The 21,816-nt window shown below is 40.8% G+C and overlaps 1 protein-coding gene across 1 annotated transcript; it reads right to left on the minus strand.

The window, feature by feature from the left end:
* Window positions 1-828: 828 nt before the first annotated feature.
* On the minus strand, window positions 829-15,023 carry apobec2a (apolipoprotein B mRNA editing enzyme, catalytic polypeptide-like 2a). Its single transcript, XM_079680892.1, has 4 exons — window positions 14,632-15,023; window positions 5,763-5,987; window positions 2,165-2,505; window positions 829-1,480 (listed from the first exon to the last, which is right to left on the minus strand). The coding sequence occupies exons 1-3, from the start codon at window positions 14,856-14,858 to the stop codon at window positions 2,202-2,204; spliced, it is 756 nt and encodes a 251-aa protein (XP_079537018.1). The 5' UTR covers window positions 14,859-15,023; the 3' UTR covers window positions 829-1,480; window positions 2,165-2,201.
* Between the last annotated feature and the right edge of the window lie 6,793 nt (window positions 15,024-21,816).

Below are 21,816 nucleotides of genomic sequence, written 5' to 3' on the forward strand. Positions count from 1 at the left end.
AGATGCTCGGAAGACATGTGCTACAAAGCAAGTGTACTCGAGATTCAGAAACACCCCGAGAATGGCACTGCCTCGGCCATATCCTGGTCCCCCAAACACTCGAAGCAGAGGTGGTGGGGATCGGCACCCGCTATTTAAGCCAGGGCACGAAGGACAGGCCCGGGTCTCTTGAAGTGGCGACTCCATGAAGATATGATAACTCTTTCTTCTTCTTTCAAACGTTTGACTTTCTCTGCTTTAGTTGTTGCTCGCTCGTTCAAGAGAAAAGGATAACAGGAGCAGGAGGCGTGGCCACCTTATATACGGTGGGCTTGTGCACGCATTCAGGTAGGCCTGCCCCGAGGGCCGGCTACGTTTATAGATATCTCAGTAGGTGAATGCTCGCATAGTATGGTCAAGGGGTAGTACCAATAGAGTCCAGTAGAGGGCGGAGCCTGTGTAAGATATAACCCTTGTTTTCATTATTTCTTTACTTGTTTATGGAGCAGCATTTTTTCCAGTGTGCACTTTCATGGTTGCAACAGTGATTCATTGATTTATCTCCAGTCATTTATGATGCACCCCTAACATGTTCAAGATAACAGATCCACACATATAAAAGCTCTCTGCTGATCAGTGAAGGCAGGTCTTAGCACTGTGAGCATGTCATCTGATCTGTGTCCGTTTCCTGAGCTCTCTGTAGCTAGTGTGACATTCAAGAGTTATGTTTAGAGTTCTGCAGACTGTATGCATTACCTTGCATTAAATTGCTTTAGGTAGACCGGATGGCCATCCAATCATATTCTTTCAAGCAAAATAAAACAAAGAAAGGACCAATCACAGTCCTGCCACGGATAGATATTGGATTTTTTTATTATTTGACAGTGCCCTTGATTTATTTATTCCTTTCAATATAGCAAAAATGTTTTGGGATCAGATTATCCACCCTATCTTTAATGCATCAATATTCATAATCCAATTTAAAAATAATATTAAAGTACATTTTGATTCTAATACTGTTGTAAAAAATACATATAAGTACAATTAAAATGCAGGAATTTTACCTGTAATTACGTTTTTCTACATGGGGTACAGCTGTTTTTTATCCAAGCAAAATATCGGAGTACTGCGCCCACCGATATAACAAGAAGAATGAACACTTGAAATGATTTGAATACACAAATATTATTATTGTCAGATCTACGTCCCGATATAGGACAAACAGTCACACACTGACAGCTGTCTTTCTTGTCCTCAGGATGTTGGACTTGCTGCATTCAGGATAGTCAGAGTGGAGGCCAGGTGTATGGATTGCTGTCATATGTAGGGTGGGGGGGTTTAGTATTATACTTATACAACATACTAAAGCAAATTCGTCACATTAATAGAAACATAGCTATTCTACTCACACATACTATAAATAACAACAATAATGACATCAACATGAATCAGATGTAAAGTATGAAAATTATCAGAGGTGCACAAATTCACGACCGGATTCCTGTGTCAGAGAGAGACAAAGAGAGAGAAAGTTTGACATTTTACAATTATGTCATTTTATAAAAAACGAAATCCATCACTTCACCTTTTAAATAATCATTTCCCTGGCCTCGTTCAAATCTTTGTTTGCTGATAATGAATCATAAACAACTTTCTGTATCTTCTGAGCCCACTGGATGGCGCTCGGCTCAATAAAGGGTTTAAGCTCACTGAATGGCAAGCCCTTTCGATGTTTCTTTGAACCGAGATTGCCATCTAGTGGGCTGAACTACAGCTTCATTTGGATATGACCAACCGCCTGTCCTGATTTGAACCATCTTTTTAATCTATTGCCATAATACAAAATAACCTTTAAACAAATCACATATTTCGCTGAACACTACTAAAGAGCTATTTTATCATGGCACTAAAACCAGGGGAGGAAACCAAAGTCCCAGGATGCTTCACCAATGACAAGTTTTGTTTTGGTGCAAACGGTTTAGAGGTTGAACATATGAGCGAGTGTTCCAAATAATCAGAACACCTTTAAAAGGAATACAACACATTTGTTGAACATTATGGATCTGGTCCATCCTTTTCTTCACTACTTGCAACAGAGTTTAATTGCATGTCTTAAGCGTGGTTACTACAATGACTTTCAATCAGAGTTTGTGAAATAAAAACAAGATTTACCAATAAGACCCACCTTGTTATTGAGATTTTTCTTTGAACATTTACTGTGGTCACTGTATAATGTCAGCCAGCTTCTCATGGTAGTACTCATAGTTTTCTTTGCAGTCCTCCCACAGGTTCAGGGGCTGATCCTCGTTCTCCACAAATGTCTCCCAGGCGTAGGAGAAGTCCAGAGGCTTCATCACCCGCAGCTTACAGCCAGCAGCATGCAGCGCCTTCAGCCCGTCCTGGATCTCTGGCTCCTCCCACTCAAAGAGCCGAGCAGAAAAGATGCTCAGCTTCACGTTGGTCCTTGCCTTCAGCACTTCAGCTATCTTTGTTGCACAAGCAGAGCATGGACTTGAAGACACATACCTGAGAGCAAAGGAGATAAGGTGAAATGCCTTTAATTTCCAAACATGCTTACACGTCTCTGTTCATTTTAAGGATAAACAGATAAAGATGCATTTCATATATTCAGTTAGAACGTTCACATTTTTGCATGCAAGTGTGTTCCTTAAGGAGACATTCACTACGTGACAGTCAGGTTTCTGTCGAAAGATACAGTTTAAAAGTGTTTATGTGAAAGAAGATATTCCGAATGGTCCAGCTCACTGGGAGAGCAGGTGAAGACCTATAAGAGGGTTGTTCTAAAATACGAGTGGTGGGCCTTCTCTGCTGGCCTAAACACTGTCAGAATCACTAACCTTTTCATTTGGTTTTTTTCATTAAAGTGGACCTATCATGCTATATTTGAATAATAGAGTGTAGGACCATACCTATATAAGACAATAGAGAGGGTTGTGTTTTCTGACACTTGGTGAGTTCCCTGGAACACCGGGGACACATATTCATGTATAAAAAGACGTACAAAAGTGCATTTTGCATGATAGGTCACCTTTAATGTATGTATTAAATCAGCCTGCATTTACTTGGTCATTTACAACGTTCTGCTCTAGTTAACTTAATCTTCATCTGCATTACTTGCACATTGATCTGCAACATAATCTGCACTATCATTTTCTAATCCATTTCTTCTTGCACTATTTAATTGTTTTTATCGTTTTTTGTCTTATATTGCCATTTATACACTGTATGAGATTAAAGCTTTTGAATCTTGAACTGAATACATTATTTCCAATAATCTGTTCTCTTCATTTTATAACTTTTCTCTGTGTTGCGCTCGGTTGCGCTGCGTCCAGTAATGGTTGTTAATGTTGGAGCTTAAATCCAATCATAATGTGTTGCTGGGCCAAATAAATCTGTCTGAGGCCTTCAGAATCGACCTTGTAATTTAAAACAAATGGCAATGAAACTGTTGCATTGACCAATCAGATTTAGAGTTGGCGAAACCGGGGCCATCTAGCAGAAGTATGATGACGTCGGAATTTTCACGTCCTTTGATTGGATTGTCAGCGCTACTAAACAGTGTTTAGCGTGTTTAGCGTGTGTAGCTACCGGTAGCGACCTGCTAGCAAACGGCATCTGTAGCGTCCTTAGCAACTACACACTCTTATTTTCGTGTAAATCTTAAGGCAGTTTTTTTAAAACCACAATGGCTGACAGCAGAGGATACATTTATTTGGTGAAGCTAGCAAGTCTGTCACAGCCGGTGAAAGGGTTTGTCCAGGGCCGTGGGAAGTAGGGGTGCTGAGGGTGCAGCAGCACCCCCTGGTGGAGGACAGGGGATCTGCACTTCCACAAAATTAAATACAAATATAATACAAACAAAATTAATGTAACAACATTCATAATTAAGTAAAGATAACACCCTTTTCACCCCGATTACATTTTCCATTTGCCCTGTACGATGGGCGCTGTAAGTGATGAAAGTGGGGTATGTTGGCTTATTAGGCGCCCGCAGCTCACGGCCAGCGTGAGAGAGAGAGAGAGATAGATAGATAGATAGAGAGAGGGGGTGCACCGGTACCGGCGGGGATTGTTGTTAACGGCTAACGGATATAAGAAGATGTTTCTACAATAATGTGGAAGGAGAGTTCTCTCCTGTCAGACTGAGAGGCTCAGTGTTTAGATAGTTCACTTTAGTCTAAGTTATCTCAGTGGGTCTCAAACGTTTTGATCACAATTTATGTAAACAAATATTTCCAAGGCACTCCTTTATAATTATTAGGATAAATAAAAACAGGTTTGAAATCATTTCAATGTATACTAACAGGACAGTAAACCCAAAATATTGTTTAAACTGGAGAGATTTAAAAATATGCATAAATAAATAAATGTTGACTGGTAAAATGAGTTATAAATGAACCACACAAATAAAACAAGTTAGCCTACATTTATTTGTTCTTGGCTATGATAGGTTATTGGTTATGTTCACATATATTATTTGATTATTAAAATGCAAACCGATCTTTTTCATATGGGTGTTTAGAGTTGTATCCCCTAGATCAGTCTCTAGTAATTGGGCGCTCAAAGTGCACCAGATTGAAGCATTTTACTTTAAAATGTAAAACAAATCTTCCCGGGGGGGCACCCCCGGACCCCCCATGAGGATGTGAAGTCCACCCCCCAATTAAAACATATTCATGCAATACTAAATACATTTGAAGCCTCTTTATATAAGCTGTCCACCATGTCAATACGTTTCTCTTTTTGTAGTGTATTGGTCTTTTGTAGAGGTTTTTCATTGCCAGCTAAAATCTTGCCTAGGACAGCAAATTGGTCAAAACCGGCCCTGGTGTCATCCCCACAGCACCCCCCATTTGAAACAAGTTCCCACGGCTATGGGTTTGTCCGCCACTTTCATTTCACTAACTACAGCACACTACTACTACTACTACTACTACTACTACTACTACTCACTGATGGGAACGCCTGATATTCACAGCTGATCCACTGTTTGGAGCCATAGAGGGTTTGAAACTTGAGTTGTCTAACCAAGGCAGCAGCGAGACACAAAGCACTGCCGGACACTTACAAGAGTGGATCTACAGCTTAACGAACAGCAGGGAAACGGAGCTCCACTCTGGTTTTTACCAGAAATACGACTGGACAGACTTGACTTTAGCATTAGCATCCATGGTGATAGAACAGGACTTATTATTGGAACTCTAGTTGGGGAAAGAAAGAAGGATGGATTTTGTGTATAAATAATCAATGTATTGGTGTGTAAAGGCTATAAGGCTTTAATTTAAATGTCTTGTCATTTTATGAAGTAAATATTGATGCTTCTGCTAGAGAGGATGTATGTTGTCTGTGGTGGCTGCATTGAAACTTGTTGAATTGTGTTGTTTGGGTTTTCTGCTTTAGTAATGACATTCATTCTCGCTACAGAAGATACCTGTCTGTGATGCAACACCCTGTTATACTACGTTTCTTTATAATATTAATGGTTTCTATAGCCGTGACGTCATAATGATGATATTAGAGGTGGTTTGATTCAGTTAGGAAGCTACTGAAGGCCTAGGTGGGAAATACACAGCCCACTACTGTAAAATACATATGCGGTTTATTTCTGCATTGAAGATCATAAAAGCATTAATTCAAACGCAAGTGAAAAAAAAGAAATGGAAAAAACAACAATAAAATTGTCCCCATTGAAATAACGTAATTTTAAATTAGCAACCTTCTCTATGCCACATACCATGGGACAGTTAAAATAAGTTACGTACCAGGTGACTGTGTATTTGAGTGCAGGGTTGTAGTGAGGCAGGCATTGTGGGAAGAAGGCCTCTTCAGCATGAGAGCCGGAGTGCTCGTCCTCCAGATACCCCCGCAGCAGCCCATCATCAGACGTCCCACAATCCACCAGGTAGCACAGGTATGTCTTGTTGCGACCTGAGGAGTACTCCACATTCTTGAACTGGAACTTAAAGGCAAAAGGATCAATCCGGTCCCTGTGTATAACAGAATAAATGAAAGAAACATTGGTCATTTTTTGGCATACAGTATTTAATATTTCTCTGTTGATCTGCAGAGACAACCAACCTACCAAAAAAGTGTTTAAAGTAAAGATTGATTTCCTTCTATTGTTCAAACGAGCTATGAATGTAACTTTAACAATCAGATGAAATCATTGTCACTGTATTAATGGTGTATTATCATGGTATTTCATCCCTAATTGTTTTACAATATGTCTGCAAATAAGTAAAACTGCAGCCTTTTACAATCTTTAAGCTGGGAAACATCCGTCAGTTTTTGTCGTGAAAGAGGATATTGTGTTAACATCCCCTCAGAAAAAATAGTATTAATAACCAATGCAACGTAGCCACTGTCATGCCACTGGGTAGCTGTGCCTGTGTGTGTGTGTGTGTGTGTGTGTGTGTGTGTGTGTGTGTGTGTGTGTGTGTGTGTGTGTGTGTGTGTGTGTGTGTGTGTGTGTGGTGTGTGGTGTGTGGTGTGTGTGTGTGTGTGTGTGTGTGTTGATTGGATTGTCAGCGCTACTAAACAGTGTGTAGCGTGTTTAGCGTGTGTAGCTACCGGTAGCGACCTGCCAGCAAACGGCATCTGTAGCGTCCTTAGCAATACACACTCTTATTTTCATGTAAATCTTAAAGAGCCTGTGACACGACTCCAACAACTGTTGTGCAAAGAAATAGTGGGCTACTAGTAATCTCGAACCGTCAGTTTAAAAAAGAAAAAGCGATACCGTTCCGATAAATATCAATAATTTCGAACATCGCGGGAAAATTCCTTCGACTCATTTTGAGGTTTTGGGGGAAGCCGGAAGTGACGTCAATGCGGGAACGCTTCACTGTGCGGCGAGAGAGCCAAACACGGACAAAGTGTGTTGTCATGCGTAGAAATTGTGAATTACTGAGTTTAGGCACGTTAATAACGTTTTAATGAAGTTGACTACAGTATATTCATATTTGTCAGTGCTTTCATGTCAATTCGGCGAACATAAACATAAATGATCGTGGTGAAGATGATGATTAAATTAGGATTAAAAATCGGTAGTGAGAGCTGCTGAATTTCCTCCCGTCGGATGTTATATAAAAACAAATCGATTATTTTTGTAGTTGTAAACTCAAGTGGATGAAACTACATTTATTAGTGCTTTCATGTCAATTCGGCGAACATATGATACATTAAATGATCGTGAGGATGATGATTTAAAAATCTTTTGTTTGAGCCGGTCTGCATTTCCTGATGAGAAAACAAACCTTAGCTTTTTGTAGTTGCAGTCAGTGGTGTCGTGGGCGTTGGACGCGGGGGAACGCCGTACCCCCACTTATTTGAAGCATGATTTCTTTTTTTAATAGTCTAATACATCTAAAATCATTGCCAGTGTTATCAGTTGCAAGTGTGTGTTTGTTGTAATAATGACGAAAACATAATAGGCAGAATTCACAGTAATTATAATAAAAACGTAGCTCAAGCATTTAAGCAACTTGATTTGAAGCGTGTGTGTGTGAGGGGCAGAACTGTGTGTGTAGGGTGACTAGGTGTCCCGCACTGTGCGGGACTGCACACACAGCATTTTTATTATTTGTCCCGCGTCCCACACATTGAGACTATGTCCCGCATTTGACTGATAGTCGCGCAGAAAGGCCGGATCGGTTCGCTGACAGCCGGCACCGCCCTTTATTATTATATTGTCTAAACGGCATCATGTAAGTTGCGCTGACAGGCAACACAGAGGTCCCCAAGCCCCCCCCCTGTTGACAGTTCACGAGCGCGTCCATAGTGTCTCCCGTCCACCCACCACTCCGTCCACCCAGTAAAAACATCCCCACTACACCACAGGTTGTAGTAGTACACCAACATGGATTAAACGTGTGGTTTTTTTTACCACAATGTTGGGGAAATTAATGGATAAAATGCACGGATTATTATTATTATTATTATTCCCACTCTGATCGGGACACTAGGTCCACCGTTTCCCCGCAGCGAGGCTCCCCCCGTTGACAGTTTACGTGGGCTGGGCTGGGTGCAGTGGCAGACTGGCCATCGGGACGAATCCCGATGGGCCGGTACCGAAGTGGGCCGGTCGGATAAGTCAGTAGCACATCCCCCACTCCCCCCGTTGACAATTTACTAGTGGTACCGAAGTGGGCCGGTCGAGAGTCCCGGGCTGATTTTTAGTCCCAGTCCACCACTGGCTACATGACCGTATGATCGCCCATATTGACGCACTTAATTCCTAAACTTCTAACAGATACAACATAAACCGATCCTTCAGCCTCATATGAGCTCTCAGACACATTCAAAATTAAACTGTCATCGCTGTCTGAGCTTGCTGCTGTGTGCCCCATCGTGCGTTTACATGCAGATGCTGGGATCCTGAACGGTGCAGCTGGAGCGCTGTGCCCGCAATGACGTCACACATAATTTGGCGGGACTTGAAGAATCCCCGAGAAGATCTAGAAAATTGTCAACATTGAAGGGCAGATTAATGGTTATCAAAGTACAAATATCCAAAATCAGTTCAGTAATGGTTTTCAAGGGGACAATATTTACTCAAATTGATGGGTTTGGATCATGGGGGAAACTCGTGTCACAGGCTCTTTAAGGCTGTTTTTTTAAACACACAATGGCTGACAGCAGAGGATACATTTATTTAGTGAAGCTAGCAAGTCGTTGGTCCTTTGGAAAGCCATGAACACAGCAGCCTAAAAGACATCCCTCAAAGAGGAACACTGATCAAATGCTGATATATTCTTCAACATTCCCCTTTGTCCTAGTTCCATCCACACACTGGTGAAAGCGGCCAAACATCAACACAATCACAATCTGGAACCAAAAGATTGTCTGCTAAAGGAATTCAGAAGGGCAGCTGGAAGCATCTGAACTGATCCTCCTCATCATGGAATTTATGGTAAAGGTATTTCCTGTGGTTTAAAACCTACTGGTGGACATTAACTCTCTGGGGTTTGGGTTTATGTACATCTTTGAAAATATGACTTACTAGTATGTTCAGAGTAGAGGGCATTAAGTCGGCACACCATTACAAAAAGTTACAAATTATATCGGACCAAGCCGAGGAACACAGGAAAGATGCTCCCCTAATTCTAAACAAGCTTAATCTGGCTGGGAAATTAAGCAATTTATACAGGAACAGACTTGGTTTGCACATGTTTCCGTTTTAGATCAGGGCATCTACATTACCTACCAACCCACAAACTGTCAAAAGACATGAGCATCATATTTTCGGGTAACTTATAAACATGATCATGAATTAAAATACGTGTCACATTATCCATTCAAAAGAACTTGTGTCCGCCTATCAAACTATTTTACAATCCAACACTATTTAACTTGCAATTTCCTTCCAATTTTTATTTCAAGTCAAGTGTTTTTCAAATGTTTCTACACTGATTCTTTATCTTAACTCGTGAACAACAACAATGTAATACACACATTTTTTTTCTTGGTTAATTTTTTGAAATAATAATTAGGGATGCACCGAATATTCGGCCGCCGAAAATTACCGGCCTAAAATTGTTAAAAAGGCCCTTTCGGTTTTCGGCCGAAAGGGTTTTAGCACCGAAAAAATATCACAGAATGTCAGGGAACAGGGTTACGTTGGTAAGCTAACGTGTTGTTGTGATGACGTAATCAAAACGCGGCGACAAGCACGGCGCGCGACCATGCTCGCGGCTGGCTCACAGCCAACATGTCTGGCGCTTGGAGATACTTAAAAATATCAGAGAAAGAGGCGCGGATTGCGATTTGTAAAACGTGTGCAGCTGACATTTCTCGAAGGGGTGTAACTGCAAAGACTTTCACCACTTCGGGATTACTCCACCACTTGAAATCAAAACACCCGGACAAATATGCGGAGTAAGATCAAATCACAAGCACTGACAGCGAGAGACTGTTCAGCGCTGACTCTCATGTGCTTGATGAGAAGAGGAACAGACTTATGGCTGATAAAGCAGAGAAGCTAATGTTCATTAAAAAGAACCTCCCACTTTTCCTTAATAAGTAGACAAGGCTGGCTTATCATAAGCTTATCTAGTTCTACATGTCTACTCTATACCCACTTTCCTGAACAATTTTCATTGTGAGTTATAATTCACCATCTCAGGTTATCATTAGGGGGAAATGACAGCAGCACAGTGTTCAATATATTGTACTTTCGGTATCTAAATGATACAATTGTGTTTACATTGCTCATGAGGACAGACCTATGGGACAGACCACCTTATTTGCAGATTCTTGAAATTTGTAATTGATTGTGGATTTTATATCCAGTTTTCGCTTTATGTATCTTTATACAATGTTTACTACTTTGCTTATGAGGACAGACAGCCTTATTTACAGATTCTTGAAATTCAATTGTAATTTCATTTGTAAATAGTTACATTCATGTGGATTTATCCAGTTTGCACATTTGTATGCATGCACTTATACTGTAGGTGCATTTGTTGTTGTTGACGGCCTGGTTGTTACAGTCTTTATTTACACTATTTTGTTTTAGGCCTACTGGCCTAGATGTTTATGCCGTTTTAAAGCACCTTGGCTTTGTTCTGAATGCACTTTGTTGTAGTTATCCTACAGAGAAAAGAAAATGCAATTGACTTGGAATGAATGTACTGTATGCATTCAAAAGTGCTGAATAAATGTTTTATGGACCCATAATAGTGATTATTATTTAAGTTAAGTTTTGCCATAATCATGTCTTTTTCCATAATCAGGTAGCTGAACAACATTGGTAAAAAATGTATACATGATATATATTTCTATTAATCATTTTCGGCCTTTCGGCATTCGGTTTTTGGCCAACTGTTTTCTATTTTCGGTATCGGTTTCGGCCAAGAATTTTCCATTCAGTGCACCCCTAATAATAATGTCCTCAACTGATAATGGAAAGGTGGATTTTGAAGGGATGTTAATATTTACATAAACATTTGCAAAAACAAACTCAATAGAACCAGCTGAGGTGAGCTCCTCTGTGTAAAGTCTGCAGTGTACCGGGTGAAGAGAAGTGGCCATGCTTTTTTATGAGTTGATCTGTTATCTTTGTTAACTTGATCTGCACCGGAACAGCTTACGTTTTCAGTTACAATGCAAACTCCCCCAAAGTAACCCACAGTGACAACCCTTGGTTAAACCTACAATTAGCTCCACAACCCCAAAAACCTGCTTCTGGTCTATTTTGAGAGATTTGCATATTTTCCAAAGATACGTTGAAAGGGGGAGATCCTGCCTAAAGGTTCCACAGGTCAGAGTCAATCCTGGGCGTAGCAGCAGGCGGGGCCTCCGCACAGGGCCCGAGCCCCAGCACAGAGCACAGGGCCGAGCCCCCGCACAGAGCACAGGGCCGAGCCCCCGCACAGAGCCGAGCCCCCGGACAAGGCACAGGGCAGAGCCCCCGGAAAAGGCACAGGGCAGAGCCCCCGGACAAGGCACAGGGCCAGAGCCCCCGCACAGGGCACAGTGTCCAATCCCCCGCACAGGGCCTGAGCCCCCGCGCAGAGCCGAGCAGCCGCACTGGGCCGAGCCTCAGTGCTACTTCCCCAGTGAGCTTTACTGGGGCTCAGTCTTTTAAATAGACAGCGGGATATTATATAACCACAGCACCTGTTTTTGTTTTGTAGGTCAGGCGAGCATGAAAGATGGTTATATGGTGTCCGGTTGAAACGGTTACGGGGCAGATCTAATTTAACCAATCTGCGATTGCTGATCATTTCAACTGTATGATTAGTAGATTGCTTTTCCTGGGAAGCAGTTGTTATAAAGCAGACCAGCATACTCTTTATCTCTGCCAGTCAACTCAGTAAACGCATGTTAAACATTGTTATTATTAAAGCATGGGAATGCCCTATGTGTGCGACTTCAAAGCAGTAGTCTTCAGCTGTCATTTTAGTCGGGCTTTGGAAAATCCCACTCCATCAGATTGTTTTATTTTATTTACTATACGTGGAAAGATCAACAGAAGATATTAAATATAGTCCATCACGCTATTTTATTTTCCAAACTGAAATGTATTGGTTTAAATGATTCAGAAATAAAATGGGTAAGCATGGGCTATTATTCTTCATGGATTGGGAAGAGTAAGTACTTACTCTAAAAACTATATTTTCTTTATTTCATAGCAGGTACAACAACATGCACCACTCCTGCTGTTACAGTAATGATGCACTGTGGCGAATTGGGAAATTCCCAGTATTCCGAATAAATTCCCTATTGGACCGGAAGCCCATTTGTCCGTTGGCCCATTGTGTCGAAAACAAATATGGCCGTTGTTTCTAAGGCCCATTATCCTAATTATACACTGTCCCTAAAACAATTATTGCTATTATTGAGCAGAACTAGAGAAGCCCAGAGAGCACAGACCATGGCCAACATTCTGACCAGGCATACGAGCCCAGCCCCAAACAACAAAGATATAGCCAGCTGGGTTTGCTGAGTTAAAGGAGATGCTTGGACAGCTTGAGATATGATGGTACATTCAATTATATTGGCACATTTTGTTAGATGTTTGAGTTTCTTTTGATGCAGACAGGAACTCAGACACGGTTCATGACCTGTTGAAATTTTCTTTCAACTCACTGCTGGCTAAACCCTGGGACCAACAGTTTATTTTTCCAATGGCCACTCCCACTCTCTGTCCCTATCTCGCTATGTAAATAGAAATGAAACTTTTCTTGCAAGAGCCTGTAAATCTGATCCGGACCAAAAAGTTATTTGTTCTGTTGAAAAAAAAGGCAATATATTTTGTCATTTTGTCATTCCATAAAAAAATGACTTGACTTGTTCATAGTTATGCACAAAACAAGTCAGTGTGGCATTAAAAGTTTTTAAAGCCGATCTCCTGGGGGAGAGCACAGGCATGGGGGAGATGCTAGCTAAGCTGTGCTACTCTGGAAGCGGGAAGTTTTAATACAGCTTTAATACAGCTTGCTTATTAACTTACACTGACCAGTAAGTTAGTTTCTCACTTGTGATAGTGATGTGCTTATTATGATGCGAGGATAAATCCTTAAGTTGTCAAATTGTATCTATTTACTCTGACTTTGAATGGTTGATACATTTTAGTACTCCATTGCTCCTTTTAGTTTTTACTATAGAATCTCACCTCTGTGTTAGACCATTGAAATTGTTCCAGCTGTACACATGACAGTGGACGACCCTCCAACCATCTTGTTACCTTGCTTAGAACCATAGCTTAGAACGAGACTCTAATGTCTCACCTGCAGTTTAGTAAATGGACTGCTTTTAAATAGCACTTTTCTAATTTTGACTACTCAAACACTCTTCCAACATTGACCAAGCGAGCACTTACCCATTAACTGACAGTCATACAGTGGCAGTGGTGTGCAGGAATGATTAACATTCAGACACTCAGTAATGCTGAGGGGGCAACTTGGTGTTCAGTGTGTGGGACAAGTAGGCTGCTGGGGCCAGGATTGAGCCCCCGCCTTTTTATTAGTAAATGACCGACGACCTGACCCGCAGCTGCCCCTGGCAGAATCTGGGAAAAGACAAGTTATTATAACCTTTCTATTTATGATATTATTGGCCTATTTATCTTGCCAAAAATATAACAATGAATTTAATTTGTAAAATTATTCAAATTAAGTAAACTAATTTTAAGCCACCATAAAACTATTAAATGACCCCTAAATAAGCTTTATTACTTTTTTATTTTTGTATTGGTCCACAGAAAAAGGCCATCCTTTTCAACAAGTACCTTTCTAAAGCGCTTGACTAAAACGTTGGTCAGCAAATCATGAAAATGCTAATCCCAGTGTGCGCCCGATTACATTCCAGACTCCTAGTTTTCTTTAACAAATTATTTAAAATAAACATATGATCAAAATAAATCACATAAACCACTATGACTCAAGTCAGTCCCGTGTCATCAACATCCAACTTAAGTGTAATGACTTAAGTCATTTAAATGATCTCAAGTCACTTTGCAAGTCATCAAAGGAGTGACTAGAGTTGTCACAATGACGCAACGGAATATCTGCCACAACTGTGTTTCAAAAAGCACAACAACAAAATGGACGCAACTACAACAAAGTCTCTGTCCTCGCAACTTTTTTGTGATATACACTGCAAAAGTAAGAGAAATCTGGAATTTTCCAAGAAACACAATGGTTATGGTGAAAAACACTAAGAATATTTTATTTTATATTATTATTATTCAAGTTAGAGGTTTGTCTAAAAGTACATTTGGATACTGCAAACTTACTGCAATAAAACAAGACACACAATGTAATACCCAGAAAACAGATTACATTATTTTATAGATGTGACATTGGGGGGGGGGGGGGGGGCATATCATACAATCAGTGTCTGCAAAGTATTACTCTTCATTCTCACTATGTCACACATAGTGTTTCCTCTTTAGGCATGAGAAGTTGAAAATACAGACAGTTGACTAAGGTCTACTTTAAGAGCATCTCATTGAAGCACGTGGATTTGTGGACCCTCTCTACTGACACTGAAAAGCAGTCACAGAGTGTAATGGCATTCACAGCAAAAGACAGTTAGTAAATAAAACAAATGTAAACTGAGACTGTTGGAACTCAACCTTTAACTATTGAAGTGTTTCATATACCAAAAGTAGTTTTATGGACCTACCCTTGGATGATTTCAAATGGAGGTAGTTCCATTGCCTCCACCTGAAACTCTCCATTCTGGTCGGTTGCTGCTGATCCATTGGGGGCTCCTTCTTCAGCTCCCTTCCCAACTGCCGGAGCTCCTTGCTCGGCTTCTTTCTTCACATCCTTTACATCCTTTGACTTTTCAGTGGTCTCTTTTTCTTTTTTTTCTTTTCTTCTCATTGGCGTGCAACTTTTATCTGCCATGGTGAAAGAACGACTGTCAAGATAATTTGTGTGTTCAGATAGTCAGCATGGAAAGAGTTAAGATAAAAAAAGAAGATGTAGAAGAAGAAAGAAGATTTAAGACTTGGACATACAGCAGCCAAGCTGAAAGGAAGGGAAACCAAGTGAGGGGGAGGTGGAATGATAGAGAGGGCAGGGTCCAGCAACCAGAGACCACACGTACCAGAGAGAGAGAGTGAGAGAAGGAGGGGGGGAGGAGATGCTAGGATCACAGCATACAGTTTACATAAACCACTTATTTATCTATAAAATATCCCAGCAAGAAAACCTTTTTCTGATTAAAGCTGAGTTTCCCTTCATGTCTCCAAAGGTGACTTTATAGACCTTTGAGAGGGAACACTAAATACTTGATAATGCTTTTTGGCAATATCAATCTCACATCATTTGTAAGATTTAAAGCTGTATAACAACTCTGCATACAATATTGTCTATGAGCAGGTTCAATCTAAAAATACCTCTATTGGCACTGGCCTTTAAAGGTTCATATAGGTCAAACCATGTCAGATACACACAGGCAGCTGCAGCTCACACCAAGCAGGACTATTTACAGACCATGAGGGGGGGGGGCAGAGGGCCCCAGCTCTTCAGTGTGGTCACTTGAGGCTGTGCTTTTCGAGAGCTAAGATAGCAGCTAAAGTTATTTACTGATAAATACAGTAAAACACATGCAACACTTCTGGGCAATGTGGAGAATGAACTATATAAAATTGCGTACTGTGATGAATAAGCTGAACATGCCTTAAAGTTGTGGTCACCAACATTTTTAAGCCCAAGATCACCAACCTCGGCCTAGGTGAAAGGCAAGATCTGCTATTGCAGAATTGAGTGAAAAAGACAGCCCAGAGAGTACTTCCAATTTGAGGCCTTTTATGTAGGCTAATTGCATCTGAATTACATCAAATCATTTGGTGCAACTTCCAATTTGATTCAACAAAGAACACAACATAACTAACATTTCAAAAAAGATCAATATATATATTTTAAACCTCATCATACCTATTATTTTAAGTTTCATTCATTCCTTCATTATAATCCTAAATATAACATGTCAAAAAAGATCAATATATATATTTTAAACCACATCATACTGTAACGATCAACTATCTAAAATAGTTGTGTTAATTAAACAAACAAGGGGTTCTTGAATGAAATTATATTATAAAAAGGTAAACAGAAATAATAAACGGATAATCTGCTCTTTCCACAAAATACTCCCCACGGAAATGTATTAATTACAGTCCACATGCATACATTCTCAAAATAAACAAAGACAGGTTTTCTGCGCTATTCAAATGTATTCCGTTTTTTTAGCCAAACAAAACCTAACAAAAAGTCCACTCGCGATACACTGAAATTGTCTTTACTGCCTAATCCAGGCCATACTGTAGTTCATTAATACAAAAAAAGGCTATTGCTCCTGCGCCAATCGGCGGCAAAAACAGAAATGTTTGTAGGCCTATTTAGGCTATAATCCACAAAAAAGGTAAACACGATGATCCGCGTGGCACAAAGGAGCGATCTCACCCTGTGTTGGAGAGAATCTCTCTCACTGTGCGCGTCCTCTCCAAGGAGACGTGCTTCCAGGTCGGTCGATGCAATATCCAAAAAAGGTCCACTTTCAGTTACTTCCCCGTTGCATTTTAACATAGATATACATGCTGAGAGAACGTAACTATCCCTCTGAATACCCGCATTCACCACACACACGCTTCCTCCTCCCGTGAGAACCACACCCTGGCATCCCGGTGACGCGCCCACTAAAAAGCCTCTGGGCGCGCCGCGACAGGTGAATCTGCAAATGAAACTTGCAGAACCACACCTTCAAACCTTACACAAAAGTGGACATTTAATGACTGTAGTTGGGAGGATAATACACATGCATCATAGATTTTTCATTTCATTCTAAACTACATGTCTTAACCTTTTCCCCTGCCCCTACAGTTTATAAGAAACACTGAGATCAATCTGCGACTGTCACAATACCTATTATTTTAAGTTTCATTCATTCCTTCATTCATTACAATCCTAAATATAAATGTATGCAGCTTATTTTTCATTTCTTTGAGTCCATCCATCCATCCATCTTCTCCCACTTATCCGTGGTCGGGTCTTGGAGGTATCAGTTCCAGCAGAGAGCCCCAAACGTTCCTTTCCCCTCATCAACCAGCTCTGACTGGGGTATCCCAAGGCGCTCCCAGGCCAACGAAGAGATATAATCCCTCCACCTGGTCCTATAGGTCTACCCCTTGGTCTCTTCCCAGCTGGACGTGCCTGGAACACCTCCCTAGGGAGGCGCCCAGGTGGCATCCTAACTTGGTGCCCGATCCACCTCAACTGGCTCCTTTCGACGCGAAAGAGGAGCGGTTCAACTCCGAGTCCAACCCGGATGACCGAACTTCTCACCTTATCCCTAAGGGAGACACCAGCCACTCTGCGGAGAAAACCCATCTCGGCCGCTTGTATCCGCGGCCGAGATGTTTGAGTGAATTAGTCAATTTTTTTTTGACAGCAACATCAACAAAGAAAAAAATAACATCTTGCAGTGAGCAGATAACATAAAGTGCCATTTTAACTGTGAGGCTTAACATTAACATTAAAACGAGTTATTTTAACACAATTCTTAAAAACAACATTCTGTATCCGTGCATAGAGCTAAGTGCAGTGAGTTCCAAAATATGCAGCATCACCTTTCACAATGCCAAAGGGCAAAACAGTCCTGTTAATGGAAGTCAGTGTGATGGCTGCGACTGAACGCTGTCTGTGAGGGCTTTGTAGTCTGGCTCATAGCTACAGACAGCCAGTCTGAGGCAGTCTGTCAGGTGTCTGTCAGTAAGGGCGGCTCCTGTACTTTGACTTGATTATTATCATCTGTGAAAAAGCCATTTCACAGAGGTAAGTGGATCCAAAGTACGTGCTCACTTTTAGTGCACACGAGGCATTCCTCTTCCCATTCAGTATTGGATAGTCTGAATAACGTTGTCAGACAGCCCCACCTGTCTCAGCCTGTCCCTCTCAGGAGCCAAGCCTGGAGAGGTTGGCCCAGATTGAGTAACGCCCCTATTGCAACTGTCTCTTGAGACAGCGCCACCCAGACCTGAGGCACCGTCCAGGGCTGGCCCACCATCATCTGCAGTGCTTGAATTGGGCCGGTACTCACCGGTACGCAGTACCGGCACTTCTGATTTTTACCCATGTGGTACCGGCACTTCTTACTGAGTTAAATGCCGGTACTCAGCCGCCGGCCGCACGTCATGACGCATGACAACAAATACAGTATGCCCAGCGTACCTAGATGCGTCATGAGATGCCGCCGGCCACCGATAGACTAGAGCAGAAAAGACATCACATAATGTTAGCATTTCGAAAATGTTAGCGTGGCTTAATAATAGTGCAAAAAGACAGCGGTTGTCGCCGGACAAGGATTCCCTCTCTCCTTTCCTGCTGAAAGATGGTGAGTGTACTCAGGGACGAGGAGTCATTTAACCAGCCGCCAGTAGGAGTCAGGCTTTACTTTCTTTTATATCCATAAAGAAAAAGTAAATCTGTTGACAGTTGTTTCATATGGATGTTGAGAGGTATCCATATATCTCTTCATTTTGCTCTCAAAGTGCACAACAGATTGATGCATCTAACTTCAATTTAAAAAAAAAAAATCTTCCCGGGGGAGCATGCCCCCTAGAGGGTGTCAGGTCCACTCCCCACTTATAAAAATTGTACTTTACCACTGCACCCCCTCTAATCTCAGATGCACCCTGAGTCATTTTGTTTAAGTTCAGTGAGCCTTTCTAAAATAAAGTAAAGAGACAAACCCACCAGCATTATAGGATATACTATGACTTTGAGCCAAATACTTGTTTTTGGGCTGTATAAATAAATTGACTTGAAACAGTTGCTGATTTAGAGTACAGGCACCTTTTTTATTCCAATTCAAGCACTGATCATCTGTGTCACCTCTGCATACCATGGCGTCAAACTGTGACCTGGGGCCACTAGGATGACTGACAGATGTTCCCGTCTCACCCTCTCCAGGAGGCCTTCTTTCGTGGAGCCTCCGCCATTTTATCTAACTGCTATCTTATTTTAATATTGATGTATGCAACACTTAACGGGCCCGCTCTCTTCTCGTATCTCATTGGTCAGTAGCCTACGCATACGGCTGATTCAAGGGAACTCGTAAAAACAAACATTAATAATTCATAATGTATTTGTGTACATCCAGGATTTTCGGGAGCGATAGGGAATGTCTCAAATGGCCTGTGAAGGTTCCTCCCTACTCTAGTCACGCTATCCTACGTAATTTGTTTTGCTAAAGTTTCTACATAGATCGTGGAATCCTCCATTTACATTCTTTCCCGGTTATGCGTAGGCGTTGAGCACACACACACGGCCAAGGTAAGAGCGATCTCCTTTTCTCAATAACTCTTTAGCCTCATCCCAATACCCCTCCTCGACTCCTCTCTTTCCCTCCTCCGGGACTTGACCCGGAAATCGATCAAGACACGCCATTTTGAAGGAAGTCCCAATAGCTGAAATGCACACGGAGGAGTCGAGGAGGGTTGAGGGAGGAGGGGTGAGGGAGGAGGGGTGCGGGAGGAGACGAAAGGGAGGATACACGCGAGCAGACTACGCGGAAGTGTTTTCACTACTCGCGTATAGAAGCCCCGCCCCCACCTTCACAGCTGGTCGATTTCAACAGAGGAAAACCAACCCTGTCTCCTAAAAATTACGTTCCCACAGAACTCAATTATGTTTAGCTAGAAAAACGTATTTTCTCCCACGTTACGTTCGTTATGAACGTATCTCAAATACGTTTATTTTCTACATATCTTTGCCATTTATTGTCTTGCTTATAATAATGATAATAGTCATTTATAAATATCATTTTAGAGCACACATTTGAAATCAGTAGGGAAGGCTGTAATTTCGCCAGCTGTTACTCTCATGAGCGAGGCAGAAAATAATAGTTTTAACATGCCAAAAAGCTGCTGTGTCGTTTAATGCACTTCAAACATTAAAACAAATCCAGAGTTACGTGTTTCCTTCCTCTAAGAAGAAGATCAGAAGATCTCTTCAGGCTTGATAGCCGTTCAAATGACAGCGTGGTTTCCCCCAAAAGTGGGCGGGGCTGTAAAGTGACGTACATTTTACTCTCATCTATTATTCAAAACCATTCTATTTATTGTAATGTAAATAACATGCCAGTGTTTCATCTTTTATTTATTTGTTTTTATTTTAAATCGTATAATGTCTGACTTTTTTTCCCGTCTGTAAGGAACAGAAATGGGGCTTAGATTCTCAAAATACTGAAATCTGTATTTTTGAAAATCTTTTTTTCCTTCTAATTTGTTATTCTTTTCGAAATGACACACTGTTATTTACTCAACAATAACACACAATTATCCTTGTTTTTATTTATTCATTTAATTCTATAATCTTGAGGTTTTTAGTAGGGGTGCACCGAATGGGAAATTCTTGGCCGAAACCGATACCGAAAATAGGAAACAGTTGGCCGAAAACCGAATGCCGAAAGGCCGAAAATGATTAATAGAAATATATATATATATATATATAATATAATGTATACATTTTTTACCAATGTTGTTCTGCTACCTGATTATGGAAAAAGACATGATTATGGCAAAACTTAACTTAAATAATAATCACCTATTATGGGTCCATAAAACATTTATTCAGCACTTTTGAATGCATACAGTACATTAATTCCAAGTCAAGTGCATTTTCTTTTCTCTGTAGGATAACTACAACAAAGTGCATTCAGAACAAAGCCAAGATGCTCTAAAACTGCATAAACATCTAGGCCAGTAGGCCTACAACAAAATAGTGTAAATAAAGACTGAACAGCCAGGCCTTCAACAACAACAAATGCACCTATAAGTTTGATAACCTAACGTTTTGTTGTGATGACGTAATCAAAACGCGGCGACAAGCACAGCGCGCGACCATGCTCGCGGCTGGCTCACAGCCAACATGTCTGCCTTTTGGAGATATTCCAAAATATCAGAGAAAGAGGCGCGGATTGCAATTTGTAAAACGTGTTCAGCTGAAATTTTTAGAGTAGGTGTAACTGCAAAGACTTTCACCACTTCAGGATTACTCCACCACTTGAAATCAAAACACCCGGACAAATATGCGGAGCATGATCAAGGTAACCCTGTTCTCTGACATTCGGAAGACTTCTGGACAAACTTGAAGAACTGCCGCCAAAGCTGAATATGTGACGTGGATCATAAATATATCAACAATTAAACAACATCTTGCATTTCTTTTCACAAAATACGTCTCCTTGCAGTATCAATAGTAATTCGGCTGACTTTTATATTTGATCCAATCGGTAGATAGGTTATATTTACACCATAACGGTGCACAGCTGATAGAAAAGGACTTGTAGTTTTTAAAGATATTACTGATTTTCTTTGAATATAAGAATGTGAATACTGAGTTGAGAGAATAGTCAGGGGATATGGGTGATGGGAGACACATCTATGGAATCACAATTTCAATAGCTTACCATTAAATCACGGATATGCCTTGCTGTCTGTGATGTTTTACAAATCAGATATTAATGTGTAGAAGTAAAACATGAGAAATAGTATAGCAATATCCTGTAAAATTATGTAAAAACATGAATAAAACTACACATCTTCAGATGTTATACATAATAAAGTGTCCTACACCAATAATACAAAGTTATTATTAGTATGCTGTGTGTAGCTTGTGTGCACCGCCTAGTGGTTAAAGCACGTTTTGGAATTATTTTTGTTGAATAATGTTATTTTTGTTGAATAATGTTATGTGATGAAAAAAAATATTAAGAGTACATATTTTCATAGGGGGAAAGTAGAAGGTCAATGATAGAAATATAGAATATAAAAAATCAAGAAGATACTGTAAGTGATCT

Source organism: Notothenia rossii (genome assembly GCF_949606895.1).
Source record: "Notothenia rossii genome assembly, chromosome: 5".
NCBI classification, from domain to species: domain Eukaryota; kingdom Metazoa; phylum Chordata; class Actinopteri; order Perciformes; family Nototheniidae; genus Notothenia; species Notothenia rossii.